Raw genomic sequence first — 27,727 nt, 5'->3', positions numbered from 1 at the left:
TCTGGTATTTCATAGGTTAAATACATTTATTTATAATATGCTACTGAGATTTCTTTGATGGTGTTTTAATGTCACAGTTACATACATGTTAAAAAAAAAAGCGAATTCATTCTACTTATTTCACTAGCTAATTTTATGAATATCTAATAATTTGAAATTTTGAGAACTTAGAGAATATTTTAGTTTGAAAAGAGTACTTGGTTTTAAATTTTGAATATATATAGAATTTGGAAGTATTTTTATATCTTATCAATTTGTAAGTGGTCTCATCACTAATGGCAGTCATTTTTGTGACCAAATATAGCTAGTCCTGAATCTTTCATTTGGATGTCCCAGTGAGCCTAGAAGTCGTAAGCTTTGTTCATAAGTCACTGATGGTTTTTTTAAAATATTTCCATTGTTGAGTGGTTGGGACATTTAAAGGTACTAAAAGTTTCAGTTATTCTTTATCAAAAACTGTTAAGAAATGTTTTTTAAAGTTTATTTTTGTTTTCATGGTTAGTATATTGTTGCTTAACTATAAAATCAACTGAGTTAACTTAGCTTTATTTAAATTATACAGATGATACTTCAAAAGTTGACAAACCTAAAGTAGATGAAGAAGGTGATGAAAATCAAGATGATAAAGACTATCACAGAAGTGACCCACAAATTGCTATATGCCTAGATTGTTTACGAAATAATGGACAATCAGGGGACAATGTAGTAAAGGTGAGTGGACAAGTACAGTTGTTTTTTTCATTATCATTTTATAGTAAACCTTTCATAACTTGTTGATGAATTTTCCTACTGTTTCAGAATGTTTGCTTTCAAATTTTTATTAACATAAACAAATAGAATGTCATCCTCCGACAGTCTCTTACCTGCAAATAGCCAAGCAGTTGCTTACTTCAGGCTCCTGATTTCTAAACCTCACAACTGAACCGTCCTGGGTCACTGCCACCACCTAGTGGCCAATGAGGAGAATCACGCTTGTATTTCTCTTCAACCTCCTTTTATACCTTTGTTGGGAGTTCATATACACTGTTTTTCCCTTTTTAAGTGTAGTCACCAGCTCAGACTCAGATCATTTCATATTGGGAAGCATCTTCAACCTTTTATTCATCCTCTTCTGATTTTCTGTTTTGTTTCTCTGTTTTTATTTGCAATTCAAAAAAACTATCCATGTCATGGCTAATACATTTTATGAACAACATAATTGGTTTTGATGGATGTCATAAAGTACCTGTGAACGTTTCCTTTACTTCCTCTGTGTGATCTGTAGGCCAGTGAGTTGAATTTTTTACTAATACATTTAATGAAATTTTCCTGTTAGGAAGTTAAAAACAAAATTTTTCAACTCTGATTAAGTTTTCCCAGCATCTTGCAAAAAGAAATATGTGTTAGCATAGTGATTCAATGAATGTTTATCCACTATGTGGATATTAGTCAGTGAAGATGTAAATAATAAGTATTTTCACTCAAGGACTTTTGGTTGGGTCTTACACATACAAACAGTTATAATACCATAAGATAGTTGATTTAGTTAAGAGAGGTTGGTTGGACAAGGCATGTAATAGAGTACAGCAGTATTTAGAGAAGTGGCCACTGTACCTATTTATCCTTCCAGGCTTCTCTATTGGCTTTTATGCCCTGGTGCAGCACCCTTTCCTTTTTGTCAGTCTTTTCATCAATTTTTAATAACTTTACATTTCTCTCTTATTCCCAGTCATTTCTGTAATCCTCTTTTGCGGATGTTTTTCTTAATAGAGATTACGATCATCCTTTAGCTCTCTAGTACATGAGTTATTATCTTGTAGTGAAAATTAAGTCAATAGAAAGGTGGAATATCTCTTCATAAATAAATGTGAAGTCTACTTCTCTGCAGGATTTCTAGTATGACAGTTATAAAACATTGCATTTTAGAAATTCATCTGAAAAATTAACTACCCTTTGCCCTTGATATTCTTTTTGGCATCTTGGACGCTTTGCCATTCCAGTTGACTTTTTATCTTTTCACTCTTTCCTTTATAGACTTTTCTCCATCCTTGTGCCTTCATTCTTAAAACAGCTTTTACAGCCTACATGACATATACTGTGCTACCCCAATTCTCACCTTTTCTCTCTGGCCACTCCAATACTGTCTCCACTGACTACTTCTTCCTGTCTTCTGCTTTATATATGTGACTATAGCTAATACCTAGTCCTCCACTCAATTATTCTTTCTCTACAGTCATCCTAGGAGGTCACTTCTATTTTTTGTGTTTTCAGCTATTCAAAGAACTTTTAAATGCCCCTTTCCAAACCTGCCATCACTCCCAAGTTGAAGTATTATATCTCTAACTACTTTCAGTATCCTAGTTGGGAGTTTCACTAATACATAAAACTTAACATGTTTAAAGACAAATTCGTTATACTGTACTTCCACCTAACTTTACTCCAAACATGCTGTTTCAATTATCACTACCATCTTTTTTTTTCTAAGTTTTATTTATTTATTTATTTATTTTCATTTAACACCTTTATTGGAGTATAATTGCTTTACAGTGGCGTGTTAGTTTCTGCTCTATAACAAAGTGAATCAACTATGTGTATACGTATATCCCCATATCCCCTCCCTATCCCACCCCTCTAGGTGGTCACAAAGCACCAAGCTGATCTCCCTGTGCTATGCAGCTGCTTCCCACTAGCTATCTATCTATTTTACATTTGGTTCACTACTATCTTTCAACCAATCATAGAAATTCAAAATCTTGGACGTTTTTGACCTTCTACCCTTCCCCTTCAACCAGTCATAAGTCCTGCAAAATTCCCCCTCAGTCCACTGCTGCTCACCTTATATCTAGATTTTTGAAAGTAGTCTGAACTGTTTCCTGTATCCTTAATTTCTTTTATTATCCAGGGCTGAGGCTTCAGCCTGAGTGTGTGCAAGCACTCATGGCCACTATCAGGGTCAAGTAGTAAGTACTTTGGGCTCTGTGGGCCATATGGGCTTTGTTGCAACTACTCAGCTTGCTTATTTTAGCACTAAAGCAGCCATAGACAATAGTGAACAAACTGGCTTGGCTGTGTTCCAATTAAACTTTACTTACGAAAACAGCCAGATTTGGCTTGAGGGCCATGGCCATAGTTTGCCACATTCTAGAATCAAGTATTAACTCCTTGTGTTAGCATTCAAGCTCTTTCACTAACCCCTATCTTGACGAGTTTATCTCCCATTATTCCCATCAGTGAATCTGTCTCAAGACACATGATTATTTTCATTTATTTGTGAATACCAACATAAAAGTTGGCACCCATATTTGACAAAGGATTTGCATCCAGAATATATAAAGGCTTGTATTAAGAATATTTAAAACCCTCTAAAGCTTTGAATAATCCTTCCTTTTTGGCATGTTCTTTCCTCTTCTCACCATTGTCCTAGACTTCTGTCAAGACCCGAGACCTCTATTTTTTGTGATGTTTTTTCCACCTTAGTGAATCCCTTCTGAAATTCTGTAAGACTTGCATTTATTTATTAAATCAGCATTTATTGTGTTCCTAAAGGTACCAGGCACTGATATTGTCTTTTCTCTTTTTTGGTGTGTGTTTTGTCCTTGAAACTGGATTATATACTGCTTAAAGACAGAGAAGTTATGCCTGCATTCCTTTATAGCCTTCTCAACCATCTCATTCTGCTGTAGTAGGATGAGATTCTCAAATGTGGTGGTATAGTAGTTGCATGTATTGTTTATACAGTATACCTACTTCAGTTCAAAAGTCAAGAGCAAGAAGGTAATGAAAATAGTAGGGTAAGGACTGCCAAAAATTTGCTCCTCCATAAAAGCAGTGAAAAAGCTGGCAAAAACTTTCAGAGTCAGCTAGTAGGCCCTAAACTGTCACCTTTGGCTGACCTTGAGGCTCTGCACAAGCAGGAAGTGAAGACTTAGGCAGAGTTGTCAACAACCTGGTTGAGTGTTGGAGGTGTGCCCCAAAACTCATACAGAGTCCCTCAGCAAAGACCAGGAGACTTAACTGGGTCCAGGTGTATAAGGAAATCTCTGTTCAGTTGTTAGCTGACCACTAGGTAGAAACTTCAGTGGCCACATACTGTAAAGAATACAGGCTTTACAGAATTAGTTTAGGAAAGTTGTTAAACAATGAGAAACAAGAAAAAGCCACAACAGCAATCCCTGAGGAGCAGGCAGGAATTTGATTTCCAGTGTTACCACATTATTTAAAATGTTCAGTTTTCAACAAAATATTATGAGACAGATAGAAACAAGAAAGTATAGCCCATATATAGGAAAAGAAGCGGTCAATAGAAAATGTCCCTGAAGATGCCCAGACACTGAACTTGACTAAATATACATTTTAAAATCATCCATTTAAAATATGTGCAAAGACTACAGTAATCAAAACAGTATGGTACTGGCACAAAAACAGAAATATAGATCAACAGAACAGGATAGAAGTCCAGAGATAAACCCACATACCTAGGGTCAACTAACCTGTGACAAAGGAGGCAAGATATACAATGGAGAAAAAGACAGTCTCGTCAATAAGTGGTGCTGGGAAAACTGGAAAGCTACATGTTAAAAAATGAAATTAGAACACTCCCTAACACCATACACAAAAACAAACTCAAAATGGATTAAAGACCTAAATGTAAGGCCAAATACTATAAAACTCTTAGAGGAAAACATAGGCAGAACACTCTGACATAAATCACAGCAATATCTTTTTTGATTCACCTCCTAGAGTAATGAAAATAAAAACAAAAATAAACAAATGGGACCTAATTAAACTTAAAAGCTTTTGCACAGCAGAGGAAACCATAAACAAAACGAAAAGACAACCCACAGAACGGGAGAAAATATTTGCAACTGACAACGGATTAATCTCCAAGATACACAAACGGCTCATGCGGCTCAATATCAAAAAAAAAATGACCCAATCAAAAAATGGGTGAAAGATCTAAATAGACATTTCTCCAAAACAGACATACAGATGGCCAAAAAGCACCTGAAAAGATGCTCAACGTCACTAATTATTAGAGAAATGCAAATCAAAACTACAATGAGGTATCACCTCACACCAGTCAGAATGGCCATCATCAAAGAATCTACAAACAATAAATGCTAGAGAGGGTGTGGAGAAAAGGGAATGCTCTTGCACTGTTGGTGGGGATGTAAATTGGTACATATATCTGGAGAGTACTGTAATTTGAAAAGATACATGCACCCTATTGTTCATCGCAGCCCTATTTACAATAGCCAAGACATCAAAGCAAATTAAATGTCCATCAGCAGGGGAATGGATAAAGAAGATGTGGTACGTATATACAATGGAATATTACTCAGCCATAAAAAAAGCACAAAATAATGCCATTTGCAGCAACACAGATGGACCTAGAGATTATCATGCTAAGTGAAGTAAGAGAAAGACAAATATCATATGATATCACTTACATGTGAAAACTAAAAAAATGGTACAAATGAACTTATTTACAAAACAGAAATAGAGTCACAGATGTAAAAAACAAACTTATGGTTACCAAAGGTGAAGGGAGGGGGAGCAGATAAATTAGGAAATTAGGATTAACAAATACACACTAATATATATAAAATAGCTAATAAGAACCTACTGTATAGCTCAAAGAATGGATATTTGTATATGTATAACTGATTCACTTTGCTGTACAGCTGAAACTAACACTGTAAATCAACTATACTCCAATAAAAAAAATTTTTTTTAATGTACAAAGGACTAAAAGAAATTATACCTAAACATCTACATGAAAGTACAAGAACAATCTCACCAACTAGAGAATATTAATTAAAATATAGAAATTAAAAAAAAAAAGAAATTATTTTTTAAAATGTTCTGGAGTTGAAAAGTGCAATAACTGAAATGAAAAATTAACTGAAGAGGTTCAGTGGCAGATTTGAGTCATAGGAGATGAACCCTAAAACTTGAAGATAGATTGAGATTACTCAGTTTGAGGAACAGAAAGAAAAGTAATGAAGAAAAATGAGCGGATACTCGGAGACCTGTAGGATAGCATCAGACTTACCAACATACACATAATGGAAGTCCCCAAAGAACAAGAGAAAAGGACAGAAAGTATATTTGAAGTTTTTGGCCCAAAACTTCCCAAATTTGATGAAAAACATTAAACATCCCAGAAGCTCAACAAACTCCAGATATGATAAACTCAAAGAAATTCATAGCTAGACTCATCATAATCAAACTGTTAAAAGACAGAAAATCTTGAAAGCAACAATAAAGAAGTGACTCATCAGTTACAAGGGATGTTCAATAAGGTAAGTAGCTGATTTCTCATCAGAAGCTATAAAGGCCAGAAGGCAGTAGGATGACATATGCTAAGTGCTGAAAGAAAAAAACCTGTCAACCAAGGATTCTATGTCCATCAAAAATTTATATCCTTCTAAAAGGAAGGAGAATTTAAAATACTGCCAGGTAAACAAAAACTAAGAGACTGTGTCACTACCCAGACCTTCTCTGCAAATAATGAAGGGCGTCCTTCAGGCTTAAACAAAAGGACACTTAGACAGTACTCAAATCCGCATTAATAAATAGAGACCACTAGTAAAGGTAACTGTACAGGTAAATATAAAAGACAAAAGTAAAGTATGTTTTGTGTGTAAACTTTTTTTCTCCTATCTGATTTAAAAGATGACTGCATAAAGCAGTAACTCTAAATTTATGTTAATGGGCACACTAAATATAAAGATGTAATTTGAGACAGTAACAGCAGGGGGCTGGGGGGGTGGGAAGCAGCTACATAGGAGCAAATTTTTCTATGCTATTGGAATTAATATAGTATTATTCCAAAGTAGACTGCTATAAATTTAGATGTCAGTTGTAATCTTCAGGGAAATCACGAAGAAAGTCACTTGAAAATACATAGTAAAAGAAATGACAAGGCAGTTAAAGAGGCATTTTGTAGTATATCATTTCAACACAAGATAAAACAGTAATTGAGAAACAGAGGAACAAAAAGACCTAAGATACAACAGAAAACAAATTTTTTAAATGGCAGATATAAATCCTACCCTAACAGTAAATATCTTGAAATGGATTAAACTCTCCAGTTAAAGGCAAGTATTGGCAGACTGCATTAAAAATACATGATACAACTCTGTGTTGTCTGCAAGAGACATAGCTTAGATTCAAAGACACAAATGGGTTGAAAGGAGGGGAATGGAAAAATACCATGCAAACAGTAACCAAAAGAGCAGGAATGGCAATAGACTTTCAGACAAAAATTATCAGAAACAAAGATGGACCTTTTATAATGATAAAAGTGTTAATCCATCAAAGAAATATAGCAGTTATAAATGCACCTAACAACAGAGCCCCAAAATATATGAAGCAAAAACTGACAGAATTGAAGGGAAAAATAGACAATTCAACAATAATACCACTTTCAATAATGGACTTCAATACCACACTTTTAATAATGGATAGAACAACTAGAAAAAAAAAGTCAATAAGAAAATAGAAGATTTGAACAGCACCAAAATTAACTAGACCTAATAGACATCTCTAGACTGCTGTACTCAACAACAGCAGGATACACATTCTTTTCAAGCTCATATAGAACATTCTTCAGGATAGACCTTATGTTAGGCTACAGAATAAGTTTCAATAAACTTAAAAGGATTGAAATCATACAAAGTATATTGTCCAACCACAATGGAATGAAATTAGAAATCAATAAGAGGAGGAAATTTGTCAAAATTTCACAAGTGTGTGGAAATTAAGCAACAGATTCCTAAATAAACAATGTGTGAAAGAAGAAATCACAAGGGAAATTAGAAAATACTTTGAGATGAATGAAAATGAAAGCACAACATGCCAAAACTAATGGGATGTGGCGAAAGCAGTGTTTAGAGGGAAATTTATACTTATGAACACCTACATTAAAACAGAAGGAAGATCTCAGATTAATAACCTAGTCTTCTATCTTAAGAAACTAGAAAAAGGAAAAACTAAAAGGAAGCAGAAGAAAGCAATTAATTAAAAGATTTGATTGGCGAAAAATGAAAGAGAATAGAAAAGCAACAAAGAAAGTTAATGAAACCAAATATTTGTTCTTTGAGAAGATGAAAATTGGCAAATCTTTTACTAGACAGAGAAAGAAAGAGGACTCAACTTAATAAAATCAGGAATGAAAGAAGGGATATTACTAGCAACCTTACAGAAATAGAAAGGATTATAAGGGAATGCTATGAAAAATAGTATGCCAACAAATTAGATAACCTAGATGAAATGGAAAATTCCTAGAAAAACACAAACTACCAAAACTGACTCAGGAAGAAATATTAAAATCTGAAGACCTATAACAAGCAAAGAGATGAAATAAGTAATTTAAAAAGAAAAATGTTCCCGCAAAGCAAATCCCAAATGTTTAAGTAAGAATTAACACCAGTCTTTCATAAACTCTTCCAAAAGATAGAAGAGGAATACTTCCCAACTCATTCTATAGGCCAATTATTACCCTGATACCAAAACCAAAGACATCACAACTTCTGTGCATCAAAAGACACAATCAAGAGAGTGAAAAGACAACCTACAAAATGGGAGAAAATATTTGCAAATCATAACTTTAGGGGTTTTTTTGTTTTGTTTTCTTTAGACTTCCTTTTTTTTAATTTTATTTTTTTTATACAGCAGGTTCTTATTAGTTATCTAGTTTATACATATTAGTGTATACATGTCAATCCCAGTCTCCCAATTCATCCCACCACCACCAACAACCCCCCCGCCACTTCCCCCCCTTGGTGTCCATATGTTTATTCTCTACATCTGTGTCTCTATTTCTGCCTTGCAAACTGGTTCATCTGTACCATTTTTCTAGACTCCACCTATATGTGTTAATATACGGTATTTGTTTTTCTCTTTCTGAGTTACTTCACTCTGTATGACAGTCTCTAGGTCCCTCCACGTCTCTACAAACGACCCAATTACGTTCCTTTTTATGGCTGAGTAATATTCCATTGCATGTATGTACCACATCTTCTTTATCCATTAGTCTGTCGATGGGCATTTAGGTTGCTTCCATGACCTGGCTATTGTAAATAGTGCTGCAATGAGCATTGGGGTGCATGTGTCTTTTTGAATTATGGTTTTCTCTGGGTGTATGCCCAGTAGTGGGATTGCTGGGTCATATGGTAATTCTATTTTTAGTTTTTTAAGGAACCTCCATACTGTTCTCCATAGTGGCTGTATCAATTTACATTCCCCCCAACAGTGCAAGAGGGTTCCCTTTTCTCCACACCCTCTCCAGCATTTGCATAACTTTAGGGGTTAATATCCAGAATATATAAAGAACTCTGAAACTCAACAACAAAAATAAATAATCCAATTAAGAATTGGGCAAAGGGGTTAAATAGACATTTCTCCAAAGGTGATATACAAATGGCCAACAGGCATGTGAAAAGATGCTCAATCAACATCACTGATTATCAGAGAAATGAAAACCAAAACCACAATAATATATCACCCTTTAGGATGGCTACTATCAAAAACAAAACAGAAAATAGCAAAGGTCAGTAAGGACATAGAGACATGGGAACCTTTGTGCACTACTGGTGAAATTGTAAATTGTGCAACCCCTATGGAAAACAATGTGGCGATTCCTTCAAAAATTAAACAGAATTACCTTATGATCCAACTATCTCATTTCTGGGTATATATGCAAAAGAATTTAAAGCAAAGTCTGGACACCCATGTTCCTAGATGCACTATTCACAATAGCCAAGGAGGTGGAAGCATTCCACATATCCATCAACAGATAACAAAATGTGGTGTATATAGTGGATACAGCCTTTAATTATTCAGCCTTTAAAAGGAAGGAAATCCTGTCATGTCCTACAACATGGATGAACTTGAGGACATTACGCTAAGTGAAATAAGCCAATCACAAAAAGACAGATACTATGTGATTCCACTTGAGGTATCTATTCAAATACATAAAAACAGACAGTATTATGCTTTTTATTGGGGATGGGAGGAGGGGGAAAAAGGAGTTGTTAGTGTAAGGTTTTCAGTTTGTCCCAGTGAAAAAATTCTGAAGATCTGTTTCACAACAGTGTCAGTATACACAACACTGCTCAAGTATACACTTAAAAACAGTTAAGACGGTAAGTTTTGTGTTCTGTGTTTTTTACCACAATTAAAATTGCAAAAAAAAAAACTTTAGAAGAAAGGAAAATTATGACCAGTTTTCTTCATGAATACAGATGCAAAAATCAACAAAATACTAGCAAACTGAATCCAGCAACATATGAAAAGGATTGTACATCATGACCAAGGTTGGTTCAATGGTGATATACCATATTACTAGAATAAAGGTGTGAAAACTACATAATCATCTCAGTAGATGAAGAGAAAGCATTTGACAAAATCCAGTACTCTTTCTTGGTAAAAACACTCAACAGATTATGACTAGAAGGGAACTGCCTCAACCTGAAAAAGGTATCTACAAAAAACCCACAGCTATCATCATAGTTAATGTTGAAAGCTTTTCCTCTTCGATCAGGAATAAGACAAGGATGTCTGCTTTCACCAATTCTGTTCAATATTGTGCTAGAGTTTCTAGTTAGAGTAATAAGACAAGAAAAAGAAACTAAAATCATCCAGACTAGAAAAGAAGTAAAACTATTTCTGTTTGCACATGGTATGGTCTTGTATATAGAAAATCCTTAGGAGTCCACAGAAAAAGTATGTTAGCTAGAAAACAAGCTTAGCAAGGTTACAGGATACAAGAACTAGGAATAAATGGGAAATGTACAATCCAAAAATGAAAGTTAAAAAAGTGATTTCATTTTACAGTAGCATCAGAAGGAATAAAATACTTAGGAGGAATATGTTTAACCAAAAAAGGTGTAAGATTTGTGTACTGAAAATTACAGTACAGCAAAAGAATTTAAGAAGGCCTCAGTAAATGGGAGGGCATCCCATGTTTCTGAATTAGAAGATTTACTTAATATTGCTAAGGTGGCAGTCCTACCCAAATTGCTCTTCATATTCAATGAAAATTCTAACCACAATTCTAACTGCCTTTTATGGGACCTGGAATAGTCAAAACACTCTAAAGAACAAAAACACTGAAGGACAATTTCAAAACCTGCTTCAAAGCTCTAGTAATCAAGACGGTGTGATACTGGCATAAGCGTAGACATATAAATGAGTGAAACAGAATTGAGAGTCAGAAATAAATCCATGTATCTATGATGAGTTTATTTTCGACACGGGGCCAAGTTAATTCAAGGAGAAAGAATAATCTTTCAACCAGTGATGCTAGAAGAACTGAATATCCACATGTAAAAAATGAACTCGGATCCCTACCTCATGCTATGTACAAAAATTAATTCGGAACGGATCAAATACCTAAATGTAACAGCTGAAACTATAAAACTCTTAGAAGGAAACATGGGGATAAGTTTTCATGACCTTGGATTTTGCAGTGGATTCTTAGAAGTGACACCATCAGGACAAGCATCAAAAGAAAGTTAGAGTATCAAAATTAAAAACTTTTGTACATCAAAGAACACTATCAAGAAAGTGAAAAGACAACCTGCACAATGGGAGAAAGTATTTGCAAATCACATGTATGATAAGCCTTTGTATCCAGAATGTATAAACTGCTTTTACAAGTCAACAACAAAAAGATAATCTTTTTTTTTTTAAGTGGGCAAGGGATTTGAATTGTATATTTTCCTTGGAGAAACGTCTGATAGCCAATAAGCACATTAAAAGATGCTACACATCATTAGTCATTAGAGCTATGCAAATAAAAATCACCATGAGGTACCACTTCACATCCACTAGGATGGCTATAATTTTTAAAAAAGGAAAATAATAAATGTTAGGTAGAATGTGGAGAAATTGGAACCCTTATACATTACTGATGGGAAGGTGAAGTGCTGCAGCTGCTGTGAAAAACAGTTTGGCAGTTCCTCAAAAAGTTTAACAGAGTTACCATATGACCCAACATTTCCACTCCTGAATACATGCTCAAGAGAATTGAAAACATATGTTCACACAAAATCTTGTACATGAATGTTCATAACAACATTATTCGTAATAGCCAAACAGTGAAAACAGCCCAGATGTCCATCAACTTATGAATGGATAAAATGTGATAAATTTACCCATTGGAATATTAGTCAGCTATAAACTGGAATTAAATACTGATACATGCTACAACATGTACAACATGAATGAACCTTGAAAACATTATGCTAAGTGAAAGAAGCCAAACACATATTGTATGATTCCATTTATATGAGATGTCCAGAATAGGCAGTTCCATACACAGAGAAGGTTAGATTAGCAGTTGTCAGGGTCTGGGGACAGGGAAGAATGAGTACTGACACCTAGTGGGTATGGAGTTTCTTTGGCGGTGATGAAAATGACCCGGAACCAAATAGTGGTAATGGTTGCACAGCCTCACGATATACTAAAAACTGCTGAATTGTGTGCTTTAAATGGTGACTTCTGTAGTGTTTGAATTATATTTCAATTTTTTTAGAAGTCAAAAAAAGTCAAGCTCGACAATTGTGTTAGCTGGTGGAGATACTAACCATACCATTCTGAAGACGAGAGAAAAAAAATTGTAAGGTGTTTGGGCTTAAAAACAAAAACAAAAAATTCAATAATCATTATCACAAGAACTAGAATTTGTTGAAGTGTATCCTAGAACTGGAAGCCCGTCTAACTTGTGACATGGACCACTATCTGACTTCAGATCTAGTCTTTATAACTCTTCTAAAAACAAAGGGATAAAGAGTAAAAAAAGCCTCTAGGGGGGCTTCCCTGGTGGCACAGTGGTTGAGAATCTGCCTGCCAATGCAGGTGACACGGGTTCGAGCCCTGGTCTGGGAAGATCCCACGTGCCGCGGAGCGACTAGGCCCGTGAGCCACAACTACTGAGCCTGCGCGTCTGGAGCCTGTGCCCCGCAACAAGAGAGGCCACGACAGTGAAAAGGCCCGCGCACCGCGATGAAGAGTGGCCCCCGCTTGCCACAACTAGAGAAAGCCCTCGCATAGAAACAAAGACCCAAAACAGCCAAATAAATAAATAAATAAAGTCAGGAGCTCTTTAAAAAAAAAAAGCCTCTAGGGTAACCACCTTAGAAGCAGAAAGGAGCCTTTTTGGAACTGTTCCTCTTCTGGCCTGTGTTAGAAGGGACAGGTTAAAAGGCAGGAGGATTGTTCCATGAAAGGGGAAGTTAACATTCTTGAAACACAAACCAAACCTTTTCCATGTATTACTTCTTCAAATGTACAGGTGTGCTGAAATGTTGATCCCCTCAGGGCAGCAGAGCAGGGTCTGGGCTACACATCCACTGCCCCAGGGGTCTCCCTTATTAACCCCTCTGTGTGTAGTACAAATGTTTCCATTTCCTATGTGTGTCATGAAATGAAATGGTTAGGGAAGAAGCACTGCTCTTAGGGTCATCTCTTTAAGGTTCTCCCCACCTGCCTTATCATCATCTACTGATCGCCCTTAATTGTCATTACTCCTCTTAAAATATGTCAACTACTTTTCAGAGAGCTATACAACAGTTCCCAAGTGCACCTAGCTAGGAAACAACAAGGTTAATTTGGTGTAGTTACATTTTTATAGAGAGAATGCATATATTTCCAAAGTACTTACAAATCAAATATTAAATAATCCAAGATGGAATTTTGTTAGCGATCGATGTCAAACCTTATTGGATTATGAATTTCAGAAATAAGCTTTTGCCTACTTTTTAAAATCTTTGCTCTTCTGACATCTCTATACTTACTAATGATTTTAAGAAGGTTGTAAGTAATGACGCCAGGTCATTTCTGCAGGTTCTTTCAACATTAGACTTCCTCGCGGATAAGAATACACTTAAAGGGTCTTCCAGTACCCTCACATTATTCTCTGACTTAACTGGGACCTATGAAACATGCTAACAATTATTTATTAGCTGTTTAGAGCAAGAAAACGATAGGAAACCTTGATGAGGTTGAGATGATGTGAGCAGATAACAGAGAGAACGTCTATGTGTGTATCTATCACTTTGTTTTCATGCTGACTAGAATGTCAGTCTTCCCATTTGAAATGGGTAGAATACACGTCTTGCTTTAGATGTGACTTTTAACTTCTGTTTTCTTTTAATGGGTACTTTACCATGTGACTTGTGATCAGGTGTCATTTGTAGGTTAGTTTCTTTTGGTCTTGGCTGGGAAATATATTTTGCTAGGAATATATTTTGACTGGATAGTTCTACTTTTTGACTTAGTGAATTAAAGAACATCTCCAAATTGTTGACCTAATTTCCTAAACATAAGTAGAAGTAACACTTTATACCTTTAAAAAATTCAATTGCTGGGTTTTGTTTTTGTTTTTAGTATTGATAACTTTTAAGGTTTGGGAACATAGTTTTGTTTCACAAATTGGTTCATGTTTATCATGTCTGCAACCTCATTTTGACTCATTTTGGGTGTCCATTCTAGATTGATTCTTATATTTTAGTGACGTTCAGGCTTAATTGAATGAATTAGTACTGCTAACGAAACGCGAAAAATCAAGGCATATACAACATTGTTTTTCCAGTAAAGTACTGCCACAGCCCATCAGACACTGACTGGGCATATTTCTCCCCAACCAAGAGTTCATACTACACGACTTCTAGTTGGTGGGGATCTTGTGGCCTAACTGGCTTCTCTCTGTTGAATCCAAAGTCTCCTCAGAGCCCCATTTGAAATCACTGCTTTAAAAAAAAAAAATTTTTATGTTTGACAGTTTTTTTTAATGTGCCTAATTCTTTCAAAAGTGACAAAATATTTTATATGCTTTTTGTGACTTTATTTTCAATTAAACTCATGATGTATTCTTTACCAAAAGGTTTAGAGGAATGCAGATTGCATGTTTGCAAGGATTTTCCTAGTACACATGATGGTACATGATATTTTTGAAGAATATCATCTAAGTACCCAAGAATTAGGAACATTTTTACTCACAAGTACTAAAGAGCTGTAAATTGAAACATTTTCAGAATACATCTTGAAAATACTCAAAATGATAGTGGAAATGACACCTGTAGTGTTATTAAAAGCGAGGTAAAATATTTTCATTAGTAATCTTTATTTCCTTTAGGGTTTAATGAAGAAATTCATTCGGTGTTCTACACGTGTAACTGTGGGAACTATTAAAAAATTTCTAAGTTTAAAACTAAAACTTCCAAGTTCTTATGAGGTAAGTTTATAATCTAATCTTGATCATTTTGATAATTCTAATCTGAAGTAAAATTCTAACAAATTAATTTTGTGGAAACTTTGGTTACTTTCATGTTAAAAATTTTTGGAATGTAATATTCTATTTGTTTAATCTGTGTTTTTGAATTTAACGTCCTGACTAAAACATGATACTAATAAACTTAACGTTTTATAATTAGAGGAGATATTTAAATAACATTAAGTATTCTTGAAATAAATATCCCAGCTAAATGGATACTTTTTTTTTTTAATGCCAGCATGCTTTATGGTATGTCTTTTTTTTCAATCTGAGACCTTTCAATCCATTTTAATGAATTCTTTATAGACTTCTTTTTCAGAATGTAAAACATTGTCTTTTTATCAAAGGGATTTTGTAACGTTCATTTAGTTCTATAACATGCAAAAATGATATTTGCTTAGACCTAAGTAAAACCAGCATACTGCATCTGCATACATGTAGTCTACGAGTTTCTTACAGAAGTCAGTTGCCCTGATGTTGATCACAGTACAGCTTGTAATGTGTGCAGTGTTAGAGAATGTTTATGACCCTATAGCTCTGGCTATCCCTTACAAGGAGATGCGGCTACCATTTCTCACCTGCCCAAACGGCAGTCTTGCAACTTGTATGAATTTCCTCTTCCTCCCCTTTGAGTTCCACTAGTCGCATCTAAAACAACTAAAGATCGAGGCTAGCTTCCTGTATAAACAGAGACATCAAAGGAAAAATAGTTTTTCAGGCTTATATACAATAGTATTCATATGAACAGTCACAGCAGAAATTAAACAGGATTTGAACATAGGCATTGACAAGTATTAAGTCTATTTTGAGGAAACCTCTGAACCTGACCTTATTTTAAAATGTCTTGCAGATGACTAATTAATCTATGGATTAAGAATTAATTCTTATGTGTTTGGTCCTATAAAAAAATTTCCAGAGATAGTAACTTTTACATTAGGAAAAAAATTGTGAATGTTAAAGCCATATGTACTTGATAAAAGTAAAAGAAAAAAAAGATTTATAGATATAAACACAGTGAAATAGAAAATGAAATTGTTTTTATAATTTGGTTTTGCTCTTTATTCTCTTCTTGCAAAATACCACCTGCAGTTTTATTTCCTTACTTTCAAGTGTGACTCATTGAGTTATTTTCTAGTTTTCAGGAAGTTGTTAGAGCTGAGAGAACTGTTACTCTCATAGAGTCTTACCACTGGCACTTACTATATACATTTCTCTATAGACTTTTCTATAGAAAGGATGGAAGGGGGAGAAACTGAATTCACTGACATCTTATCTATCCCAATGCAAAGAACTTTCCCTATGATTTTTAGTAATATTTACTGTTCCCCCCTTATTTTGCTGCCCCACATGTAAGGGGATGATTTAATGAAATACCTAAGAGCTGAAGTGTCTGTAACAGCACTGGTAACTGGGGCAGGATGGTTTGGTTTTCAAATGACAATAATAGAAGCTGCGTACCTAGTTGGGAATTGCATCCTAAGTAAGTCCCTTTACCTCTTTGCTTATGAATTTATTTTACAGGCAAGATAAAGAAAATAAAACTATCTACTTTGTTCTTTTAAAAATAAAATGGTGTCTGAAAAACATTCTGAGGTCCATTTAAGTCACCATAAATCATCCAAAAATCAATATAATTTAGCTAATAATTTATCTAGTACAATTGGAACTATACTCATTTTAGACTTAAAGTTCAAAACTCCAGTCTCTCTCTAGCCAGACAAGAATTATTTAAAAGCCATTCTTCTTCCTCCTTTCCACACTTTAAATTAAATCCTATCAGTTTGCTTTTAATCTCTAGAGAACCGAAATGTTTTATTTATAGGAATCTATAATAAATGCTTGTTTAATGATGCTTTGTTGAATTCGTAAATCATAGCCACAGCTCCTGTGGCCTTGTTAAGGACTTGGGGGGAGCAGGGGTTGTTTGGTTGCTGCAACTCTAGAGCAAAAGTGAGCATTGATAAGTATGACCCTTTTTTGAAGTTCCATACAAGGTGGGAAGACGGCATGGTAAATATTATGCAGGTTACCAGCTAAGCAGAGCAGAGAGGTGGAGAGCCCTGGGAGACGCAGGCCTGTGGCCTGGTCCTAATTGTTCTGTCAGCTTGAATGCCTTGAAGACCCCAAAAATCATGTATCCATATCCATTCATTTACCCGCTGCAAATATAAACTAATGCAGAGGAGGAAAGCAGCTCCTTCAAATGAGAGATGAATTCATAAGCCAAATGTGCCATGAGGAATTATAAGGTTTCCACAGTTTCTTCTCATTCAGTAAGAAATCACAGAAATATGTCTAAATCTCAAAGGCTGCACAGAGACATAGACTAAGAAAGTTCACATTACGTTTCAAAATTAGGTGATGAACTTGAGATAGAGGTATGTGGGACAAGACAGACAGTGATTCATGTTAATTATATCTGAATTGTTAATACCTATGAGATGAGGCAGTGCTTTTAATAGAAGGATCCAGTGTTCTTTTCAAATAATGGACACTACTTCTATTTTGATTATAAGTATTTGAATCTTTTTTGAAATTTGGAAAAAAAGTGTAAAACACTTATGAATTGAGAATTATTTATGTTAATGGATCTGTAACTATTCTTTTTAAAGTTGGATGTGCTGTGCAATGGTGAAATTATGGGGAAGGATCATACTATGGAGTTCATCTACATGACAAGATGGCGACTAAGAGGCGAAAACGTAAATTGCTTTTATATTTACCTACGTGTATATTTAGTTCTTTACCATTATGTTATTCAAATTTAACAGTTACTTAGACACTTTAAAAACAAAAAAACTAGCTTGGGAGAGAAGAAACTGGTTCCTCTTATTGTTTCTCAGCTACTCCATGATAGTTGGTCCCAAGTACAAGGCTGAGATGTGTGTTAGATGTGGTTTTGTTATATTTAAGGTAAGTTTAAAACATCAGTTTGAATATGTTCAGAACTCAGCTAACCTAGAGACGGAGGAGATAGCACTTACATTTTTTTAAACCCCAGTAAATTATGGGAACTTTTAAGTTCTGCCCTGACTAGTATGTTTAATGGTTAAGATATTTTTTGTTTGTGGTAGAGGAAACAGATAGGGTAGAATCTAGATAATCTTTTTTTCAGGTACCACCTTTACATTGAAAGTATAAAATCGGACCGAAGGGTAAGTGAGTTTGCAGTGGTTTCTGATGCCAGAATTAGATTGTTGTGCCTTAGGCCCCAGGCAATATGGGAGAGATGATTAAAAGGAGGAAACTAAGAAAATTTTTTTTAAAATCCAAAAAGAGTTTGTATTTTGAACTATATCTTCGATTAGGGTTAATTAGAAGGTTCAAGTGTATCTTATCTGAGTTATATGTAACATTGATATTAGGGAAATTTGAGGGGCTAGGGATTACAACGCTGATATGTAGCAGTAAGGAATACAGTAGTAATTATAAAAAACACAAAATTAAGAAATGCAGCCTCACACAATTACAGTGGCTCAAAAACATACTTATGTTGACTGTAAACATCTATGGAACTTTTTTTTTTTTTTCCAGAAGAACTGTCTTGGTATGATACAATAATAAATGAAGCACGTAACTTCTTAATTCAGAATTTTTTTCTATTCACATCCCACTTGGATGACGCCTTCCTTGTGAGGCTGAGTTCTCGTGACCAGGAGGAATAAGTTATGTTCTAGTCCCAGCCACCAACTGGTTGTGTGCCTTGAGGAACTCATGAAACCTCTCTAGGGCTCCTTTTTTTTTTTATTCTAATTGTCTTTGTATTTGGTAAATTACTACTGGCCTATGACATTTTATATATTTTTAAATGGTTGTACATACATCACTCTCATTTAATCCATCTAACCAGAATGTTTCGGGTACCAAGTGCAGATTACAGATGTAGTCAGTTCTCTTGCCTGGCCCTGCTGGGGCCTAAATATTGTGGTATTACACATAATAGTAATACCACAATATTGGTATAATTTTAGCTTTCTTTGATAGTTCATTGGACACTTCAGTATGTGTTAGTGCCTGATAGCATCATTATGAATAGGTTTGCCTTAAGGTTGAAGAGCTGTAACTCATCATCCACTGCAAGACATCTACTGATACTCACTTGTCCTTCACCAGATAGATCCCTTCCCAAAGGTCTCCCACACTGCCAGTTATTTTACTGTCAAAGCATGAAAGAGCTAATTCATAGAAATTGTTATTAATAAAGAGAAACCAGTCTACTACAGTTGTGCTTCTGATTACACATTTCCGAATAGTTTAAATTCCCTGGTTAAGGCATATTTTAATAAAAATTGGTTCAAAAAAATGGTTTAGTACCTTATTTTTATTCAGGTAAAAACAACCAATAAATAGAAAAAAATACCACATTTTATACTTAGTACAACAGTAAAGTAATAGCCCATTTCATTTTTTTTGGTTTGACAGCCCTGTTTTTTGTTTGTTCTCCTCCTCTAAACCTGTTTCTCCCTCAGCCTTCACATTCTCAGCAGTTCCAAGATTAATAGTTCCATTTTTCCAGTTTCTCAGACCCAAATCCCTAAAGTCAGTCCTGATGAGTTTCATCCATCCTTAGCAAATTCTTTGACCTCTACCGTCAAAATACAATAATGAGAATCCAGTTATACCTTATCACCTCCTGTTCTGTCACTCTGGTCCAAGCCACTGGCACTCTTCTCCAGAATTTCTATAAAAGTCTCTTAACTGGGCTCCATGCTTCTACTCTTTTTTTTTTTTTTTTTTACATCTTTAATTTCTCACAGCTATGTGTTTTAGTTTAGATTTTTTTTTTTACATCTTTATTGGAGTATAATTGCTTTACAGTGGTGTGTTAGTTTCTGCTGTATAACAAAGTGAATCAGCTATACATATACATATATCCCCATATCTCCTCCCTCTTGCGTCTCCCTCACCCTCCCTATCCCACGCTTCTACTCTTGCTGCCACCTGTGCCCCCTCCCATCTTCACCCAACACAGCAGCCAGAGTGACCCTCTTAACACAAGTTAGAACATGTCGCTTCTGTGCTCTAAATTCTCCCTTACCGTCTAATGGCATTTAGATAAAAGCCAAAGTCCTTCCAGGGACCTATAGATGGTGGACCCCACACAGTTTTCCCCAAAGACATCTTTGCTCTTACCCTTTGCTCCCTCCTCTCGCTTCACTGGCCTCTGTATTTGTTTCCTCTAACATGCCAGGCTTGCCCTTGCCTCCCCAAATATCCACCTAACTTGTTCCCTTTACCCCCTTCACTCAGAGAATTTTGCTTCTACATCCCCTCCTCAGTGAGGCCTCTGACTTCCGTTAATAGTCCAACCCCTCTCCTGATCTGGCACTCTTAACCCCTTGTCATGCCTTGCCGTCCTCCACAGTATTTCATACCATCACTATGCCTCTTCTGTATGTTTATTGTTTGTCCCCAACTAAAATGTAGCCTGAGGGTAGGGATGATTATTTGTTCACTGCTCAGTCTCCAGCACCTAAAGCAGTGCCTAGTACAGATACTCAGTAAGTATTTGTTTGAAGAGTAAATTGAATGAAAGTTTTGTCTTTTATAAGGTAGTAAGTAGTTAGGCAAAATATAGCCTAAAGGTCACTTTGTTTATTTCAGTCTGTTTCCCATTTGTTTTCTGTTAAACAAATTTTAAATTTTTGCTCATGTTCCAGTTAATTATGAGTTATTATAATTGATGAATTCTGACAGTTGGAGTGAATGGACAAACTAACAATAAAACAATTCTTTCTTGATTAAGCCCCTTCCAGCATATTTATTGCAGTCACATCCTTTCCCATCTCTACCCTTCATTGCCAGCAAGATGCCAGATTGTCTGAAAAGCTCTCGTTACTGTCTCTACTGGCATTGCTAACTGGCTCTGTCTTGGGCTGGGGTCGGCATATTTCCTAAACTAATGACCGCCTTATGGTTCTTTCACTTACTACTGGTACTTTTTTATATTAAACATTTTAATCTACCTGGGATTTGTTCATTTACACACACACACCTACAACAAGGCTAAGACTCTAAAACTTATTCTAAGAATTTTTTGCCAGAAATAGTTTATTGCATACGTCATACTTTGCCTCATTGTTTTGAGATGTCACCATTATCTGTGCATATGTATCTAGACATATGTGTACACATGCAGATGTGTATATCTACGTTCCTGGACATTGTTTTGTTCTTCTGAGTAGGACTTATCCTGCACCAGCATTTCACATCATAGCTTTTATAAAAATCTGATCACATAACACCCCTATCTAAGACTCCTCAATTGTCCATTTTCTTTGGGATATATTTAAATAAAGTCCATGGGCTTCCCTGGTGGCGCAGTGGTTGAGAATCTGCCTGCTAATGCAGGGGATACGGGTTCGAGCCCTGGTCCAAACTAATTTATAAGGAAAATAGTTGGGCCTTCTAGGTTACTTTATGATGTCTATCAGCATCTGTTAGGAAAAAGCTCATTATTATTATTTTTTAAATTATGTTGGCTAGTTTTCCCCCTTTAAATGTTGAGGTGAGCTTGAGAATGGGATTGAGATTGGCATTGGATTAAATTTCTTGATTGACTTGGCTGGCATTTGCAGTCTTTTATTTTGTTCGGTGCTGTGGGGTGCCCTCTGAAGTTCTGGACTCTTCTGTGTGTCTCTGAGTCTGTGGTTTTCTTCCCTCTTCATGTTGGATGCCACCTCTGCCTTTCTGGGTCTTTTGCCGCAGGCAGGAGCCCCCGTATTCACATCACCTCTTGGCCTTGTCCTCTTGCTAGACTCCTAGGGGGAACCTCGGGGAGTCAGTTTTGCCTCCACTCCTCAGGAGCAGGACATTTCTGCCTGTGCCACACAGCATCTGGGCCACTCCTCCCCTTTATCCTGGAACGGTTTCACTTCAGGCTCAGCCTGCTTTCTGTCCTCTGTGCTCTTTCTGGATCCTTGTCTTCATTGTGATGCATTTTTGAAAGACTTTTATCTTTAGGAATCAAATATCCAGTCAAACTTAGCTAAGTCCCAGAAATTTTTCAGTTCATAACAGTATTTGCACCTCAAGATTGGTGTTCATCTTTTGCTTATTAGTGGGAGAAAATGTACCTTTTTTTAAACCATTGCTTCTCAAACTTTAATGCAAATCACAAAACACCTGGGGAATCTTGGTAAAATACAGATTCTGATTCAGTAGTTCTGGGGTGAGGACAGAAATTCTGCATTTCTGACAAGCTCCCAGGCGTTGCCGGTGCACCTGATATTTGGGCCACCCTTTGAGTAAGATGATCTTAGGGGACATGATCCATGACCACTGGCCTGCCCTGTAGTTTCCACATCCATAAATTGAGGGTGTGGAATTGAAGAATAAGACCTCAGTTTAGAAGGGACTTAATCACCAGTCTAATTACATGGATTCTGTTTATAATATCCGTGCAGTGTTCATCACATTTTTTGAAACATAAATGGGTTCATATGTATTGTTTTGCAGCTTCTTTTTCTCATTTGTTAATATGTCTTGTGGAGAATCAGTACATTTTAAAATAATTATTTGTAACAAGTTGATAGTATTCCACTTGTGTGGCTGTAGCATAATTTGATTAATATACTCGTTTGATTTGACTCATTTAGATTTTTTTCAAATATTTTGACATTACAAACAATGCTGTATTCCAGTGTATATATCTTTTTGCACACGTGGAAGCATATTTATTGGCTAAATTCCAGATGTGGATTTACAGCAGAGTATGCATGTTTAAAATTTTGATAGATACTGATAAATTGTCCTCTAAAAAGTTTTTAGCAGTTTATAGTCATACCAATAATGTATGAGTGCCCATTTTCTGATACCCTCACCAACACTTCATATTTTCAATTTTGTATTTCTTGTGTGAAGTTTCTTTCCATATCCATTGCCCCTTTTTTCCATTGTGAAGTTTATCTTTTTCTTACCGACTCCTAGGAGCTCTTTATGTATTCTGGATATTCATCTTTTATTATGTATTTTGCAGCTATTTCCTCCCAGTTGTATCCCGCTGCATAGTTTTGCCTCAGTTTTTTGGTCCTTAAAATTGGGGTAATAATACCTATCTTGAAAAATTTTAGTAAGAATTAATGAACTATTATATAATGAAGTACTTAGCAGAGTGCCAGACATAATAAATGTTATTTTATTAATAGCTTATGTATGTTTGCTTTCATTATTATTATATAATTCTCTCCTCCTACACTTAGTCTCATGTCTGCAAGCTAACTGTTAATATCTCTGTCTCTTCAGCCTCAGCTTTCACCATGAACTCATGTTCTTCCTGCTTACCTTTCCTTGGGTAGGTTGAGTACCTACTCTCAGGACTCCCCCTTTTCTCAGATAATCCTGGTTGGTTTTCTCTCTTCCAACAACCCCTGCCAGCCCCTACCTAAAGTTACCGCACCACGTTTGTCTTGCTTTGCTTTCTTTGCATTACCAAGCAATTTTAGGAAAAACAAACATCTACCTTGACTGATACCAAAGAGATTAATAGAAACAAACAAACAAACAAACAGTGAAATTTGCCTCTTTCTACTCTGTTTACTTGTTAAATGCTATTTGGGACTTGCATAGTTAGGCGAAGTCTGACAGGCCCCAGTGTGGAGAGTCTTCGGGGAGAAGGGGGAAGGTTGTCAGCGATAGCAGTGCTGGGCGTGTCTTACGGCATGTTGATGAGCCCAGTACAGAAGTTCAAGGACTAGCTTCTAGGGAAAAAATTGCTAAAGTCTTTCAGGAAATGGAAAATATCTAAAATTTTATTTTAAAAGCTACCAGTGTATTTGTTTTAATAATTGCTTACTTAAATATTCTTCCAAAGTATATTTTAAAAACCTGCTCTGGGATGTTAGATTTATCCTGGTTAATTTGTATCTCACATATTTTTAATCTTTTTTTTTTTTCTGTTTTGAAAAAGCACACGATGTTGAATTCATATATGCATAATTTTAAAGTGTGTTAATGTTTCATAATTCCATTACAGTTAAAATGTTTATGCTTAATAAGGGTTCAGGATAATATTGAAAAATCAAGATTTAGGAATGATTTTTTAATATGAATGGTTAACCGTTAAAAGATGGTAGATTTAGAAATGAATCTACTCACTAGTTTAAAAATATGTTCATTCATTGATTTACTCATAAAACATTTGAGTGGCTGCTGTGTGCCAGTTCTGTGCCTTAGCTCTTAAGATTGCAAATATGAATAAGATTCAGACTCAAAGAGCTCACAGTCTAATGCTATTAAAATAGTTATGGAGACTAAGAGTCTAATCGGAGGAATATGAAGAACCTAATCTAAAACAGAACATGGATCGCTTACAGGCTGAGGCAAGTTCCCTGCCCCTCTCAGAGCTCTGAGATCCTCAAACAGTGTTCCCTCTCAGGGTGGTTGAAGAGGAGATCTAGGAGAGATTACTCACAGGAAAAGTTGGAAGAAAGAGGGCGCCCCTCCTGGATTGAGAAGGCGAGGGTTTTCTCAGGAATTTAGTATTTGAAGAGGAGATGGAAAGTATAGGTCACCGTTTTGGTAAATATTTGCAGAATATTAACAAAACTCATATCTAGAGACTAAAATAATTTCAAGCTAAAATTTACCAGTCACTAAGTTATTAAAGACTTTTTCCAAAAACAACTACCATATTTTGGAAAGTGTTTACTTAATCATGTTGACTCATGTTTGACGTTAAAATATTTTAAATATGTATCCAGTTGTGGATGCCTCTTATCTGATGAGTTCATCTCCTCCGCAGTTTCGGTGTCTGAACTGCTCAGCTTCGCAAGTCTGCCCTCAGGATGGCCCTTTGTATCAGGTAAGAGGCACTCACGACTGTACATATGACCCTATGATGCCTGCCTGCCACAAAGGTGACTGCTTTCACCCCAAACTCAAGTTCCTAAGACATGTAACTTTGCAAAACTAAGACTTACTTGAGCTACAAAACTTCGTCTTTTCAACTTATATCCCCCAAGTTTCCCATTATTTTAGTTCTCTTGAATTATCTATTTTATTTTGCCAAACTAAAAATGAAGTTATAAATGTTAAGGCCATTATTTATGCCTCAGGAATTTTTAATAATTACCGGTTTCAGCCCATGAGAAATCTCTGCTCCGTATTGGATCTCTGCTCTATACTTAACACTTCTTTGTGTGTGTGTTTTTTTAATTAATCATTCACCCACAAGTGAAAGATAAAATGCCAGATTAGGTGAAGCTAAATAACAGCAACAGCTAAATGCAGTTGTGAGCTTGCTTACTAGGCCCTGTCCTAAGGACTGTACTTGAGTTACCTCTTCTAGCGCAGAAATGATAGTGAACTGATTTAGTAATGCACTGAGAAAACGGGAACATACCTCTGAGAAAAGTTTATCTAATATAAGTACATTTTAAAAATTTGGAAAACAGAAGAGACTAAGTGTAGAATAGTAAGGATTACTGTTGAGTATAGAGATGATCCATGATCGACCTTGATCCATGGGTTAACCATGGCATTTCTTAAAAATCTCCATTGTTCTTTTATCCCAGAAATTAAAGTAGTCTTCATAATTATTTCCTTGGAGCCAAGAAAGGAGAATTGTAATTATATAACAAACTTTACTAGCAAACTTACCTCTGATGTTGCAATTTTAGGGTTGGGACAAATAAATATATGTTAAGTATTAGAAGAACCACTTCAAATCAAAAATGTTAAATTAGCATTTTATCTAGAACTTCCCTCAGTCTCATTGTCAGTGCTGTGATTGTGGAAATCCCCACACTGTCATTAGAATGTGTGTTTCTTAATACACACTTTTTAAGTCCTGTTGTTTTTAGTAATGGAATAAGCACATTTAGCAACTATAAAGGCCAATAGAAAATCATTTGGAGAAAAAAACTCATCCTTCTCCTCATATTATGCAGTTGAGGGTGAGGGGTGAGTAAATAATTTAACTGAGCTGGTGAGAGATGCGTAGATGTTTCAGCTGACTTTAGCTTCACGGCTGATTTGGGGATGAATTGTAGTGCTGCTCCTGCCTTTAGTTATAACTCATACATACATGGCTTTTTGCTTTTACTCTTGGCACTGATGTCTATTTATTTCCTGAGAAATAAAGATATTCTTAAACTCTGATCTAAAGTTTTAGAGAACTAGAATAAGACCAAATTTTCAAAAATCCACACACGCTTCCTTTTCTTACTTCACACACTTCGTTATAGAGTATAGTCCTGTCAGAACATCTTTAGCCAAAAATCACCTAGAAAATTTCAAGAAAAAAATTATCACTATTATAAGAAAGTATTATATGTGTAGCTTTATACTATTACATGTTTTAATTTTGTGAAAATTTCATGAAATAGACAGTTTTCTAGGAAAATAATAGTGGACCAACATTCACCCAAGAAGAAAATGTAAATCACTAAATTATGGAAGATGTAAAAAAAATTAAATTACAGATACCTAAATATAAAACTACTTTTAATGGTCACGTTCTCTCATATTTTCAAGGAATAGATCATTCTCATTCTAAATTGGTTTAAGTCATTGAAAAAGATGGAATTTTTCCAAATTCATTTTACAAAAGTAACATAATCGTGAAAGCAGAAACTGACAGAGAACCTGCAATTAGAAAACGAGTATCAAATCTTATTTTGAACATAAAAACAAAGATGGTAAATAACATACTAAATATACTAAAATAACATGCTAGAAGAATAATAAACCAAGACTAAGTAGTATTTTTATCAGAAATGCAAGAATGGCTTCATGCTGGGGAGAGGGAAATTATATATATATTATATCCTAAAAACACTAAGTCAAATAACTACTAGTAGATGCTGAAAAGGCATTTGATAAAATTTGATGTTAAGTCCTAATTTTTCCTGCAAGCTTATTTTGAAAATTTTCAAAACAACAACAAAGTTGATGTAATACAAAGGAATATCATTTACTTTTACTTAGATTTACCAATTAACATTTTGCTACATTTTTTGCCCCCCTTTCTCCCTCTTCCTCTTCTCCTTATCTTGTTCATCTCTTTATAAATATATCTATTGTTTCTTTACAGAGCCGCTTGAAATTAAATTGCACGTATCATGACAGTCGACCTCTAAATACTTCAGCATATGTTTCCTAAGATCAAAGACCTTCTCATATGTAACCACAATCCCACTTTGCGCACAGGAAATTTAGTACATTAAATATTATAGTGATGTCAGTTCTTCCCATAATTAAATTATGAAGTTTAATATAGTTTCAAACACATTTTTACCAGATTCTTGTTTAACTTGACAAAGTCAGACATCCTGAAGTTCATCAGGAAATATAACTTGGTGCCTCTGGTCAGTCCCATTTTTAAATGAGTAATCACGGGGCACATGCATGGCCACCTACTGAAATGTATTTTAAAGCCGAAGTAATTAAAATCCGGTACGATCTTAAACATAGACACATGAATAAAAAGAATAGCTCAGGAACATGAATCTATCAAGAGTATTT

General features: G+C 35.3%; 1 protein-coding gene and 1 long non-coding RNA gene across 4 annotated transcripts in view; both read left to right on the top strand.

Moving 5' to 3' along the window:
• LOC309642402 overlaps window positions 1-27,727 on the top strand; it is a 229,856-nt gene that overhangs the window by 64,755 nt on the left and 137,374 nt on the right. The gene's annotated exons all lie outside the window — the stretch shown is intronic.
• Window positions 1-27,727, top strand: part of PCGF5 (polycomb group ring finger 5) — a 115,240-nt gene that overhangs the window by 78,200 nt on the left and 9,313 nt on the right. For 2 of the 3 annotated variants that reach the window (XM_082423942.1, XM_082423941.1), the window contains exons 6-9: window positions 563-711; window positions 15,125-15,223; window positions 17,875-17,964; window positions 25,005-25,064. In XM_082423942.1, the coding sequence (XP_082280068.1) occupies window positions 563-711; window positions 15,125-15,223; window positions 17,875-17,964; window positions 25,005-25,064 (398 nt within the window). The remainder of the gene's footprint in view (window positions 1-562; window positions 712-15,124; window positions 15,224-17,874; window positions 17,965-25,004; window positions 25,065-27,727) is intronic. The other variant, XM_082423943.1, reaches the window with a different exon arrangement.

This window comes from Balaenoptera physalus, assembly GCF_965194825.1.
Source record: "Balaenoptera physalus genome assembly, chromosome: 14".
NCBI lineage: Eukaryota > Metazoa > Chordata > Mammalia > Artiodactyla > Balaenopteridae > Balaenoptera > Balaenoptera physalus.
The sequence above is the reverse complement of the archived record's forward strand: the minus strand, read 5'-3'. Positions and strand labels throughout refer to the sequence as shown.